Below are 12,522 nucleotides of genomic sequence, written 5' to 3' on the forward strand. Positions count from 1 at the left end.
TTGATTTTAGAAAAAGAGAAATGAGAGAGAGAGAGAGGGAGGGAGAGAGGGAGGGAGAGGGAGGGAGAGAGAGAAACAGAGAAACATCAGTCATTTGCTTTTTTGTATGCAGGGATCAAACCTGCAACCCAGGTATGTTTCCTGACCAGGAACTGAATGAACTCAACAACCTTTGGGTGCACAGGACAGTGCTCAAACCAACTGAGTACACTGGGCGAGGGCTAGGATTGTTTTCATAATTTCTTTTTCTGATAATTCATTAATGGTATATAAAAATGGAACCAATTTCTGATATTAATTTTGTATTCTATTACTTTACTGGATTGGTGGGATCTTTAGGATCCACTGTAGAGTGTCATATCTGCAGAATTACAGTTTTACTTCTTTTCAGTTCATATGCCTTTTTTTTTTTATTTTTTGTCTGATTAGGCCTTCCAATACCACGTTGAATAAAAGTGGTTAAAGTGGACAGCTTGGCCTTGTTCCTGATTTGAAGAAAAATGCTTTTAGATTTTCCTCATTGAGTATTATGTTAGCTGTGGATTTGTCATATCTGACCTTTATCATGTCGAGGTATGTTCCCTCTATTCCCACTTTGATGAGTGTTTTTATTATAAATGGACACTGGATTTTGTCAAGTGCTATTTTTGCATCTGGTGGTATTATCATATGTTTTTATCCTTCAGTTTGTTTGTGGTTATCATGTTAATTTATTTGTGGATATTGTACCAACCTTGCCTCCCAGGAATAAATCCCACTTGATCATGATGTATGATCTTTTTAATGCATTGATGGATTTGGTTTGCTAGTATATTGTTGAGCGTTTTTGCATGTACATTCATCTGGGATTTTGGCCTATAATGTTTTTCTTTGTAGTGTCTTTATCTGGTTTTGGAATCAGAGTAATATTGGCTTTGTAAGATGAGCTTGGGAGGCTTCCCTCCTCTTGAATTTTGTGGAATAGAGAAGTGTAGGTGTTAATTCTTCTTTGAATATTTTGTAAAATTTTCTGACGACTTCTAGGCAAGGACTTTTGTTGGGAGTTTTATTACTGATTTGATTTTTTAAAAAGCTTAATTTTTTAAAATTATATTTTATTGATTATGCTAACACATTCTCCTGATGTTTGCCCTTTAGCTCCACTCCACCCAGTACCCGCCACTCCCTCAGGAAATCCACCCATCACGTCCATGGGTCATGTGTATAAGTTCTTTGGCTACTCCATTTCTTATACTGTACTTTACATCCCCGTGGCTATTCTGTAACCACCTATTTGTACTACTTTTTTTTTTTTTAAGATTTTATTTATGTATTTTTAGAGAGGGGAAGGGAGGGGGAGGGAAACATTGATGTATGGTTGCCTCTTGCGCGCCCCACACTGGGGACCTGGCCCACAACCTAGACGTGTACCTTGACTGGGAATTGAACCAGCAACCCTTTAGTTAGCAGCCTGCGCTCAATCCAGTGAGCCACACCAGCCAGGGCAATTTGTACTTCTTAATTCCCTCACCTCTTCACCCATTCTCCTGAACCTGCCTCCTATCTGGCAACCATCTGATAACTAACTTCTGCTGCTGCTTTTAAGATTCTCTCTTTATGTTTAACCTTGGGCATTTTAATTATGATGTGTCATGGAGTAGGACTCTTTGAGTCCATCTTTTTTGGGACTCTGTGCTTCCTGGACTTGAATGTCTGTTTCCAATTTCTTGCTCTTTAACTTCTGGCAACCCTGTGATGGAAATGTTGGAATGCTTGAAGTTGTCCCAGAGGCTATTGATACTATCCTTAATTTTTTTGGATTGTTTTTTGGTCTTGTTCTATGAACTTGTTTTTTTTCTGCCTTATGTTCTAAATCATTGGTTTGATTCTCTGCTTCATTGACTCTACTGAGCATCCTTATAACCAGTGTTTTGAACTGCATCTGATGAATTATGTATCTCTACCTAGTTTAGCTCTTTTTCTGGAGTTTTGATCTGTTCTATCATTTGGGCCATATCTCCTTGTCTCCTCATTTTGGCAGCCTCCCTGTGCTTGTTTCTGTGTATTAGGCAGAGCTGCTTTGACTCTATGTCTTGGTAGTGTGGCCTAATGTAGTAGGTGTCCTGCAGGGTCCAGTGTCACAGCTGTCCCTATCACCTAAGTTGGGTACTCAAGATGTGCTCTTTGTGTGGGCTAGGTATGTGACCTTCTCTTGTAGTTGAGCCTTGGTTGCTACTGGCAAGTCAGTGGGAGGGATTTACCCAGGTCAGTTGCAAGGATTGATTGGGATCTCTGGCCACCAATCTCTGCCCTCTCTGGAGGATCAACTGTGCCAGGGGCAAGGAGGTGGTGCTATTCCAATGTGATCTGCAGCTGTCCACTGGGTGCACTGGCACTGGGGTTTCCTAGGTGGTGCAGGCCAATGTCAGCCCCCACCTGTGTTTTGCCCAAGGCACCTTGCCTGAGATATAAAGCAGGGTTGTCAAAATCATTTTCACCAAGGGCCACATCAGCCTCCCAGTTGCCTTCAAAGGGCCAAATGTAATTTTAGGACTGTATAAATGTAACTACTCCTTAACAGTTAAGCAAGAGCTTGGTGCAGGTGCCAGGCTGGATAAAACAAGGTGGAGGGCCAGAATTGCCCCACGGGCCTTGTGTTTGCCACCTGTGCTATAAAGCAATCTGAGATGGCTGCTACTTGTGGTGGGCTTAGAGATTCCCAGGCAAAGCCAAGCTGTGAACGTAGGCTGGTTGTTGCTAGTGCCAGGCCTGTGATCCACTGAGGCCAGCTGTTGCTTGTTTGATAGTAAGTTGTGAAGCATGAGCCAAAACCAGCCTGGGTACCCATAAGTTGGGTGGGGCAGAGCCTCTGCAAAATCCAAGGCTGGTCAAACAGTGTTAGCCAGGTTGATGGAGTTGCCGATATGCACCAGCTTACTGGCTCTGTAGTGGGGAGGGTTTAGCAAAAGGACAATGGCCTTTGCTCACCCCGATACCAGATACTTCAGTTTCTCCCTGTACACTACTGGTGCCACTCAAGCTGCTACCCTGGTGCTGGAGCTCAGAGGAAGTGAGTCTGAGTAGATGAGTCCATGTGTGGGTTCTTTAAAAGGAACTGCTTGGGGTTCAAAAGTTTCTTCCACTGACACAATCCCCTCTGGTTTTTGCAGCCAGAAGTTGTGGAGCCTTATCTTCCTGGCACTGAAACACTGGGCTGGGGGGACTGGTGTGTCTGGGATTCCTTGCCCTCAAGATATTCCTCCCAAATTTTTATGTACCATACATGGGTGTGTGACCAGCCTGTTCCTCGTCTATGCCCCTCCCACCAGTCTGGATGGATGGCTGTGGTTTCTTTAATTCTGTGGTTGTCAGATTTCCCTTTAACTCAATTTCTGGCAGTTCTGAGTGATATTTGTTCTGTATTTTAATTGTAATTTTGATATGGTTGCGAGAAGAGGAGAGCTGTATCTGACTTTGCCGCTATCTTGACCAGAAGTCCTGATTTGATTTTGTTAGTAGTTATCAGTCTGTTTACATTTTCTTTTCTTGAGTCAATGTTGGGAGATTGTACATTTTAGGAATTTATTATCCATTTCTTCCAGGTTGAACAAAATGTTGGTATATAATTGTCATAGTTACTTGTTGTGTCTCTTCTTTAATTTGTTTGTATTTATTTCCCCCTTTAAAAAAATTAATTTGGTTAAAGCTTTATTCACTTTGTTTATCATTTCAAAGGACCAGGTCTCAATTTCTTTGATCTTTTGTGTATTTTAAACTATTTCATTTATTTCTTCTCTGGTTTTTATTATTTCCTTCCTTCTACTCACTTTGGACTTTTTTTTCTTCCTTTTTTTTTTAAGTTCTGCAGATATATGATTAGATTGTTTATTTGAGATTTTTCTTGTTTCTTTAAGTAGACCTTGAATTTTTTGTTTCTTGAAGTAGGCTGTGAATTTTCCTCTTAGAACTGCTTTTGTTGTGTCCAGTAGATTTAAGGTGATTGTGTTTTCATTAGTCTCAAGGTATTTTGATATCCCCCTTTATGTTGTTATTAACCCATTCATTGTTTAATAGTGTGTTATTTAGCCTCCATGTGTTTCTGTGGTTTTTTTTTGGTTTTTTGTTTTTCAGTTTTCTTGTAATTGATTTCTAGTTTCATACCATTATGATTGGAAAAGGTGCTTGATATGATTTTTGTCATCTTATATTTATGGAAACTTGTTTTGTAGCCTGGCATGGTCTATTGTGGAAAATGTTTCAAGTGCACTTGAAAAGAATGTATATTTGACTGCTTTGGGGTGAAATATCCTACAAATATCAATTAAGCCTATTTTGCCCACTGTGTCACTTAAGGCCACTGTTGCCCTGTTCATTTTCTGTCTGTATGATCTATCCATTAATGTCAGTGGGGTTTTTAAGTCCCTTTTGACTTTTTTATGTTCAGTCTCTCCCTTTATATCCATCAATATTTGCTTTATATATTTGGGGGGCCCAGTTGGGGACATACATGTTTATAAGAATTATGTCCTCTGGTTGCATTAATCCCTTTATTATGAAATGCCCTTCTTTGTCTCTTGTTACAGAAAAGACAAAGATCCCTTGTTTTACAGTCTGTTTTGTCTGATATATGTATTGCTTATTGCTACCCCAGTTTTTTCCCCTCATTTGCTTGAAGTATCTTTTTCCTTCTCTTTACTTTCAGTCTCTGTTGTGTGTTTTGATCTAAAGTGGGTCTCTTAACAGGCAGCATACGTATGGGTCTTATTATTTTTAATCCATTCAGCCACCCTGTGTCTTTTCATTATAGCATTTAATCTATTTACATTTAAAGCAATTACTGATAGTTATGTAGTTATTGCCATTCTATTATTTTCTGATTGTGTAGTTCTTCCCTGTTCCCTTCTTGTTCTGTCTTCTATGTTGATGAGTTTCTGTAATGTGGATTCCTTTTTCTTTATTTCTTGTACAGTGGTACCTTGGTACTTGTTAATTCGTTCTAGAAGTCATGATGAGTGCCAAAACCAGTGTGTCCTGAACAGTGAAGCACTTTGTCTTGCAGGGCGGTGTCATGACTCACACAAGCTCTAGCAAGTGTGATGAGTCCTGAGCAAGCACCTACTGCTGAAACATTTTTTTTCTTGTCAAAATGCAACAAATAAAAGGTTTGACAAATTCTGAAGCTGGCTAGTACTGAGATGTGACTGTGTATCTCTTGTAGGTTTTTGGTTCATGGTTATGAGGTACTTCATATATATCAAGCTATGTTTATAGAAGTCTATTTAAGTTGAGAGTCACTTAAGTTCAAACACATTCCATAATTACTACAATTTTTACTCTTCCCCTCTACGTTTATGTTTTAGTCACTATTTTTTACTTCTTTTGTGTGTTTCTCTTAATTTATTGTTGTAATTACATATGATCTTACTAATTTTGTCTTTTAACCTTGGTACTAGTTTTATAGTTGGTTGAATCAACTGCTTTTATTGTGTTGGCCAAAGAGTCCATTTCATTTTTTCCATAAAATAAAAAGACCCTTTTTTTTTTCATTTTCAGTAGTAACTATTGATTTGGATATTTTGAATATGTGGTCTGTCTCCTGTGTGATGTAATGTTAATTGTTCTCAATTAATGTATCAGTTTGATTATTACCAACTTCAACTTCTCTGCCCTACTCTGGAGCATCCTCCAGCAAGAAATCTCCAATGTGAAACTTCACAAACCACTTCTGACACGTTAGATCAGTCACAGCACCTTCTCTATACACTGCACAAACCTTTTTTTTGCATTTCAGTTGAAGTTTTACCTTTCTTGAAATAATAAAGTATAATATGCAGAAAATGTTTTGTATTTTCTTCCATCTTCAATATTAAAATGGCTGCACAAAAATTTACTGATTTTGATAAGTTCTTTTTTAATGCTGCATACTGATAGGACAGCTGTCACAATACAATCTAACAAAATTGTTCCAAATGAAGTTAAAGGCAATTAAGTACTACTAGACCCATCTTACGGGGGGCGCAAATGAATTGTTTGGCCAACCCAATACTATGTGTTTGCTTTTGTCAGTAGGCAGTTTTCCCACCCATATTTTCTTACTCATATTTCTTATGCTTTCTTTTCCACTTAAAGAAAGTCCCTTTAACATTTCTTGTGATACTAGTTTAATGGTGAACTCCTTCAGTTTTTTCTTGTCTGGGAAGCTCTTTACCTGTTTTTTGATTCCAAGTGATAATGTTTGTTGGGTAGAGTAGTCTTGGTTGTAGGTCTTTTCTTTTTTATAACTTAGAATATTTCATACCAATTCCTTCTGGTCTGCAAAGTTTCTTTTGAGAAATTAGCTGACAGTCTTGTGGGATTCCCCTTGTACATTACTAACTGCTTTCCTATTGCTGTTTTTTTTAGATTCTCATTTTGTCTTTAACCTTTGGCATTTTCATTATGTTTCTTGGTGTGGACCTCTTTGGGTTCATCTTGTTTGGGTCTCTGCACTTTCTGGGTTTGTATGTCTTGTTTCCTTGGACAGGTTAGGGAAGCTTTCCATTATTATTTCTTCAAATAGTTTTTCAGCCCTTGCTGTCTTCTTGGGAGTCATGTGATATAAATTCTGTTACTCTTAATGTTGTCCCATGGGTCCCTTAAACTATTGTCATTTTTTAAAAATTTGGACTCTTTTTCTTGTTGCCGTTTTAATTGGGTGTTTTCTACTACCTTGTCTTCCAAATCGCTGATTTGATTCCCTGCTTCATCTAACATGCTGTTGATTCCTTCTTTAGTTCAGATATTGTATTCTTCATTTTTTACTTTTTTCATGTTTTCTGTCTCCGTGTAAGTTCTCACTGAGTTCATCTATTAATACTTTTCTCCTAAGTTCATTGAGCATCCTTATAACCAGTGTTTTGAACTCTGTATCTGATAGATTGCTTGCCTCCATTTTGTTTAGTACCTGTTCTGTAGTTTTGTTTGTTCTTTTATTTTGGTCATGTTTCTTTGTTGCTTTATTTTGGCTGTGTATTTGTGTCTGTGTACTAGGTAGAGCTACCACATCTCCCAGTTATAGTGTCCTAATATAGTAGGTGTTTTGTGGAGCCCAGTGGTGCAGTTGTCTTGGTCACCTGAGTCTGGTGCTCCAGGGGTGTCCCTTGTGTGGGCTGTGTGTGTCCTCCTATTGTAGCTGAGCTTTTATTGCTGTTGGTACATCAGTGGGTAGAATTGACCCTCAGGCTAACAGGCTCTGACAGCTGAACGTGACTTTAGCTGACAAGCTGTTGTTCAGGTGTTGACCCCACAGAATGAGATTTGCTTTAGTGGGGCTCTGTGCCTGCCTAGTTCATCCTTCAGATATGTTGTTTGTGGAGCTATTTGGGTAGTGCTCTGCTGTTGTCTGAAGCTGGCCACTGGGTTTGTTGATTCTGGGGCTTCTTAGGAGGGGCTCTAGTATAGGCTGAGGTGTGCACTGTTTGTGAGTGGCTTGGGGTCCCTTGGTAGAAGCTACAAAGTGATCTGCTTTTGGTTGCCGGTTGTGCTGAGCTTGGTGGTGCTTGAGAGAGGCTATGCCAAGAACCCAGGCTGGCTGCCTCTAATGCCTATCTTGGGACCCTTTGGTAGGTGCCATGATTTGAGCTGAGGCCTACTGCCACTTGTGCTGGGCTTGTGGCCTTTTGGTTGAAGCTACATTCCAAGTCAATACCGAATGTAGCTAATGCCAGGTTTGGGGCCACATGATGGGAGTTACAATGCAAGCTGAGACCAATTACTGCTTGTGCTGGGCTTGAGGACACTTAGTAAGAGGTATGGGGCACACCGAGGCCAGCCGCCACTTGTTTGAGCTTTGTGGACCTTGGAGAGATTTTAAGAAAGTCCTTAGCATGAGCTTAAGGCAGGCTGCTTCTGTGAAGGAGCCACTGAAAGAGGCTCTGGCTGGGTATCTGTGTTGGGTGGAGCAGGGTCTCAGGGAATCACCTCTGTGGGGTGAAAGATGTTTGTTAGGTCAATGGAGAGCCTAGATTTAACACTATGCTGTGTCTTGGGTGGGTTGGGGAGGGCTCAACAAAGAAACAGTGTCACCTGCCAGCACTTTTGTCCCTGGAGAGAACCACCCCTAACTGCTCCTCTAGCCCTTGTCCTTCAGGTCAGTTCAGGTTCATTCTTTATGTCCCTGGCACTTTTTGAGCTGCTACCCCAGTGCTTAAGACCAGAGCAAGTGTGTTTGTAAGTTTGTGCTCGGCCCTTTAACAGTACAACTGGGTTTCCAGCAGCCCTTCATCTCACCTGCATGGAGACTGCTGATTTTCCCAGCCAGCTGTTGTGGGGGCTTTCTTCCCAGCACTAGTGCTATGGGCTGGGCAGTTTGGTGTGTGGCCAAGACCCCTTGCTCCTCAAGGGAGAGCTCTGCAGCCAAGCTATCCTTTCCAATTCTTCACCTCCACATGTGGGTGTGGGACCAACCTATTTTGGTCAATGCCCCTCCTCGATGTAGCTTCGTTATATCCTTAGTTGTGAGAGTTCTTTTTAGATAGTCTTCAGGTGGTTTTCAAGGGTGGTGGTTCCGTAATTTAGTTGTAATTGTGATGTAGCCGTGGGAGGAGTGGTTTCCTACTCCACCATCTTGACTGGAAATCTCTGACTCTTTTTTTAAAAACCTCCCCATGGCTTCTAGTTAGTTCTGGAGTGTTGTGAACATGGCTGTGGGTCAGCCAGCCTCCATTCTTCTGCTTGGTGGTGAATTCTTTGTCAGCGGTCAAAAAACCCTTAAAACTGGTCATTCTTTCCCACAGGTACAACCTATTGTTTGGTTGTTTCTCTCTTTGGGGGGAGCTATGGATTATGTAATTGGTCATCCTCTGTTGACTTCAGGGTACGTGTAGAAAGAAGATAAACTTCTGTTTGTCTCAGACTCCTCCCTCCCAGAGCAGCATCTGTCACTGAATGAGCACTACGGAGTGACGGCTGAACAACCAACTGACAGGCCAAGTCTTTCGCTATTCCTTACAGGCTGAGTCTGAAGATCTCACAGCCGGCTCCCCCCTAGTATGGCCAATGAAGAGGATGACCCAGTCATACAGGAGGTAACTGCTGCTCCTCACCCTCTGCCCGGGCTGCCAAGGAAAAGTGCCTGTTCCCAGGGTTGCAGGCAGTGGGGCTGGGTTCCTTCCACCCTTCTTCAGGCCAGCCTGGGGGCTTCTTTTTCCAGGTGCCTGCCTGGCTGAGCCTCTTGCTCCCTTCAGATCTCTGATCCAGCATCTCCTTGTCAGAACAGCTCCCCTGACCACTCTTGTGCTCATGTGGCATTCTCCTCTTGCACACTGCCCCTGTTCCCACAGCACTCTAGGCCCTTATGTTGGACTTGCCTTGCACTTGGCCACAATATTTACTAGACATAATTCTTCTTCCATTAGAATGTAAACCTGTGAAAGCAGAGCTTTTATTCTGTTTACTGTGTCCACAAAGCCGGGTTCAGTTCCTTGGACATGATACATAGTTAGTAGGATTATTTGTTGAATTAATGAATGAGTCTTACATTTCCCCTTTACCTTACTCATTCAGCAGTTATTTACTGGACCCATATGGGGCTGTGGCAACAGTGAGGAGAGGCAGTGTTCCTATCCCCCTTTCCAGGCAGATTAGGATCTCTGGGGAGAGACTGAGAAGGAAGGAGTCTTAAGAAGCAGACAGTGGGGAAGGCAGTTTCAGATCAGAACACATTCTAGAGTCTCTGGGCCTTTGCACATGCTGTTCCTTCCACTAGAAGGCCCCTCACACAAGCCTCCCCTGTGCCTGATGACCGTTTACTAGTCCTTGAGGCCTGGATGTGGCAGAGTACATGGTTCCTGTGAAGAGTTGGGAAGCAGGAAGGTCAACTACCGCATGTTGGGGCAGGGTGGTTAGTGTTGAGAGGAAAGGAAGTAGGGCTGGTCAGTCTCCGAGGGGCTTGTAGACCACCCTAGACAGAGTGATAGGTTGATCCAGACTCCATGGTGGAAGGCACTTGGAAGACACTTTTCCTGTCTCCTCTGCATCATAAAAGCATTTACTCCAGCTCCAGGATGCTGCCTGGTCTGGGCAGCCCCAGGGAAGAGGGACTTTATTGGATTACTGTGAACCTTGGTTAGGGGGCCAGCTGGACCCTTGTACTGGCCCCCTGAGAGCTATAGGGAGGGGGGTCTTGGATATATCCAGATTGGAAACTTGGTTCCATTTTGTTTTGGCAGAAGCTGAGCTCTTCCCTCGATCCAGGATTGCTTTGGGGCCACTACCCCTCATGCAAGCAGGGCAGGTCAGGCTCAGGGTTCTTTGTCCTGGTTAAGTCTTCTTCCCTTGTTCCCAGATCGATGTCTACTTGGCCAAAAGTCTGGCAGAGAAGCTGTATCTGTTTCAGGTAATTGTGGGACCTGGAGATAAAGAGGGGAAAGCAGGTGTTGGTGGGGTGGTGGAAATGCAATAAGTGGGGCCTGGGAATAATGGGAGACCTCAGAGTGTGTGATAGGACAGTTCTTTTTATTCTTGTGGGTGGGTTACATAGTTTGTCATTTCCAAGACAGGAAACTGAGGCAGCCATAGAAGAATAAGCCCATAGCATGGACATACGCACACCACTTTTTCCTTATGCATGCCTCTTGATGGGTATTGGGTTGTTTCCACTTTTTGACTCTTAGGAATAACGAATGCTGCTGTGAACATTCCTGTACAAGTGTTTGGGTAGATACGTGTTTTCATTGCTCGTGGGTGAGTCCCTAGGAATGGGTTTGCTGTGTCACGTGGAAATTCAGCATTTTGAGGAACTGCCAGACTGTTTTGTACCATTTTGCATTCTTAACAGTTAGGTTATTGTTTTAAGTATTTTTTGTCCTTGGCAGCAGCAGTGCTCCAAGCATGTGCTTGGGATGAGGGCTGCTGCCTATCCCCTAGGCTCTGCTTTTATAGGTTTTGGGGCTGGAGGCCCTCGTTTGGGACTTCTGCACCTGTTTCCCAGACCATACAGTGATGATGGGACTGGTGCTGGTGTCAGTGACCTCATGCGTATTCAGGGTGTGCCATGCTTTGTGTGGTGAGGCTATGCGTGCTGGATGGAGGCGAGGAGCTTACCCGAGTTTATAAGAAGCTAGTGGCAGAGTTAGGACCGGGACTAGGGCTGTCTTATTGCAGAATCTGTGCCCTTCAGCAGCACTCTTTCTGGCCCAGGCCCTTTGCAGGGGCTCTGGCCAGATGGGCTGTGCTCCAGCCTGGGCTGCAGGCCATTCCCACACCTATACTCCAGGTTCCTGCCCTGGGCTCAGCCCAGGAAGCATGGAAGGGCCACTGTGCTGCTACTGAAGTGAGCTTTTAGGAAACAACCATTTCCCTGGCTAAAATGTAGCTGACCTAATATGGCTCCCAGAGGAACACTAACTTCTTGTACTGCCATGCCTCTCTCTGCAGGCTCACTCCCAAGGCTGTCATGGTACTTTTTGAAAGTCGTTCTAAACCTTGCCTCATCTACCCGCCCAGTAGCATGCAGACTTTCTCTGTCTTTAACTTTCTGTAATGGGAAAGTCACACAGAAGCAAAAGGGGAGAAACTGGGATAATGAACTCCCGTGTGACCTCGTCTGGCTTCAGCAATGAGTAGCTCTTAGCCAGTCTTGTTTTCCCTCTTTGTTCCCTCGTGGTCTGTTTCCCTTGTCCTCTCCTACCTGGTGGCCTACAGACTGGTAGTTTGACCTCTGACTTCACTTTTGACTCCCATGGCGATTGTTCTGTGGGTGCCAGAGCCCATGGAGTGATGTGTGTGGGCCTTTGGGTTCCTGAGGCTTGGGCATGACCCTTGAAAGTCAGAGACATCTAAAAGCTCTTCAGAAGGAGGCTGGGTGGAGACCAGGGGTCTCTGGGCTTGGTGGGGGTGGGGTGACAGTGGGGCTTCTTGGCCAGAGTTCCCTGATGAGTGGCTCTGGTTGGGGTTGGGCAAGGTGCACTGATGGCTCCCTTGCCCTCCCTAGTACCCTGTGCGTCCAGCCTCGATGACCTATGATGACATTCCACACCTCTCAGCCAAGATCAAGCCCAAGCAGCAGAAGGTGGGGCTGCCCTCTGTGATGGAAGTGAGCAGTTTGGGTGGGAGCTGGTGGAGGTGAGGAGATGAGCCATTTGGTGACTGTAAGCTCAAAGAAGGAGTGAATGGAGTTAAGAGAACCAACAACTTGTAGAGCCTTGAAAGCTGAGATAGGAAGGAGTTTCCAGAAATAAAGAGGATGAACAGCTCCAGAGAGGCCGGGAAAAGTGAGATTCCAGTTATCGAATGGCACTGGGGGCTCATGTTCACAGGTACATGGTGGGGGCCATTGGGAAGCAGGCCTAGTGTGAGACATCCAGTGCTGTGAAGGGGCGGGGTGGTGGGGAGTAGGACAGCTCTGAGACCTGGCGCTGGGGTGGCTGCAGCACTAGGCCCATTGCCACAGAAACATGTCCTTCCAGTATTGCCAGTGCCACTGACTTTTCAAGAGAAAGTGGAAGTAAGATTTTTATGAGAAACCTCTTGATTTATAATCCCAAATACAGATCTCTAGGAGTG

At 43.6% G+C, this 12,522-nt stretch overlaps 1 protein-coding gene across 2 annotated transcripts in view; it reads left to right on the forward strand.

The window, feature by feature from the left end:
• POLR3E (RNA polymerase III subunit E) overlaps window positions 1–12,522 on the forward strand; it is a 39,656-nt gene that overhangs the window by 7,571 nt on the left and 19,563 nt on the right. The window contains exons 2-5 of one of the 2 annotated variants that reach the window (XM_045849146.1): window positions 430–573; window positions 8,971–9,044; window positions 10,304–10,354; window positions 11,951–12,028. In XM_045849146.1, the coding sequence (XP_045705102.1) occupies window positions 9,009–9,044; window positions 10,304–10,354; window positions 11,951–12,028 (165 nt within the window). In that variant the 5' untranslated portion in view covers window positions 430–573; window positions 8,971–9,008. The remainder of the gene's footprint in view (window positions 1–429; window positions 574–8,970; window positions 9,045–10,303; window positions 10,355–11,950; window positions 12,029–12,522) is intronic. The other variant, XM_045849144.1, reaches the window with a different exon arrangement.

This window comes from Phyllostomus hastatus, unplaced genomic scaffold (assembly GCF_019186645.2).
Source record: "Phyllostomus hastatus isolate PE091 unplaced genomic scaffold, TTU_PhHast_1.1 phas_contig_64, whole genome shotgun sequence".
NCBI lineage: Eukaryota > Metazoa > Chordata > Mammalia > Chiroptera > Phyllostomidae > Phyllostomus > Phyllostomus hastatus.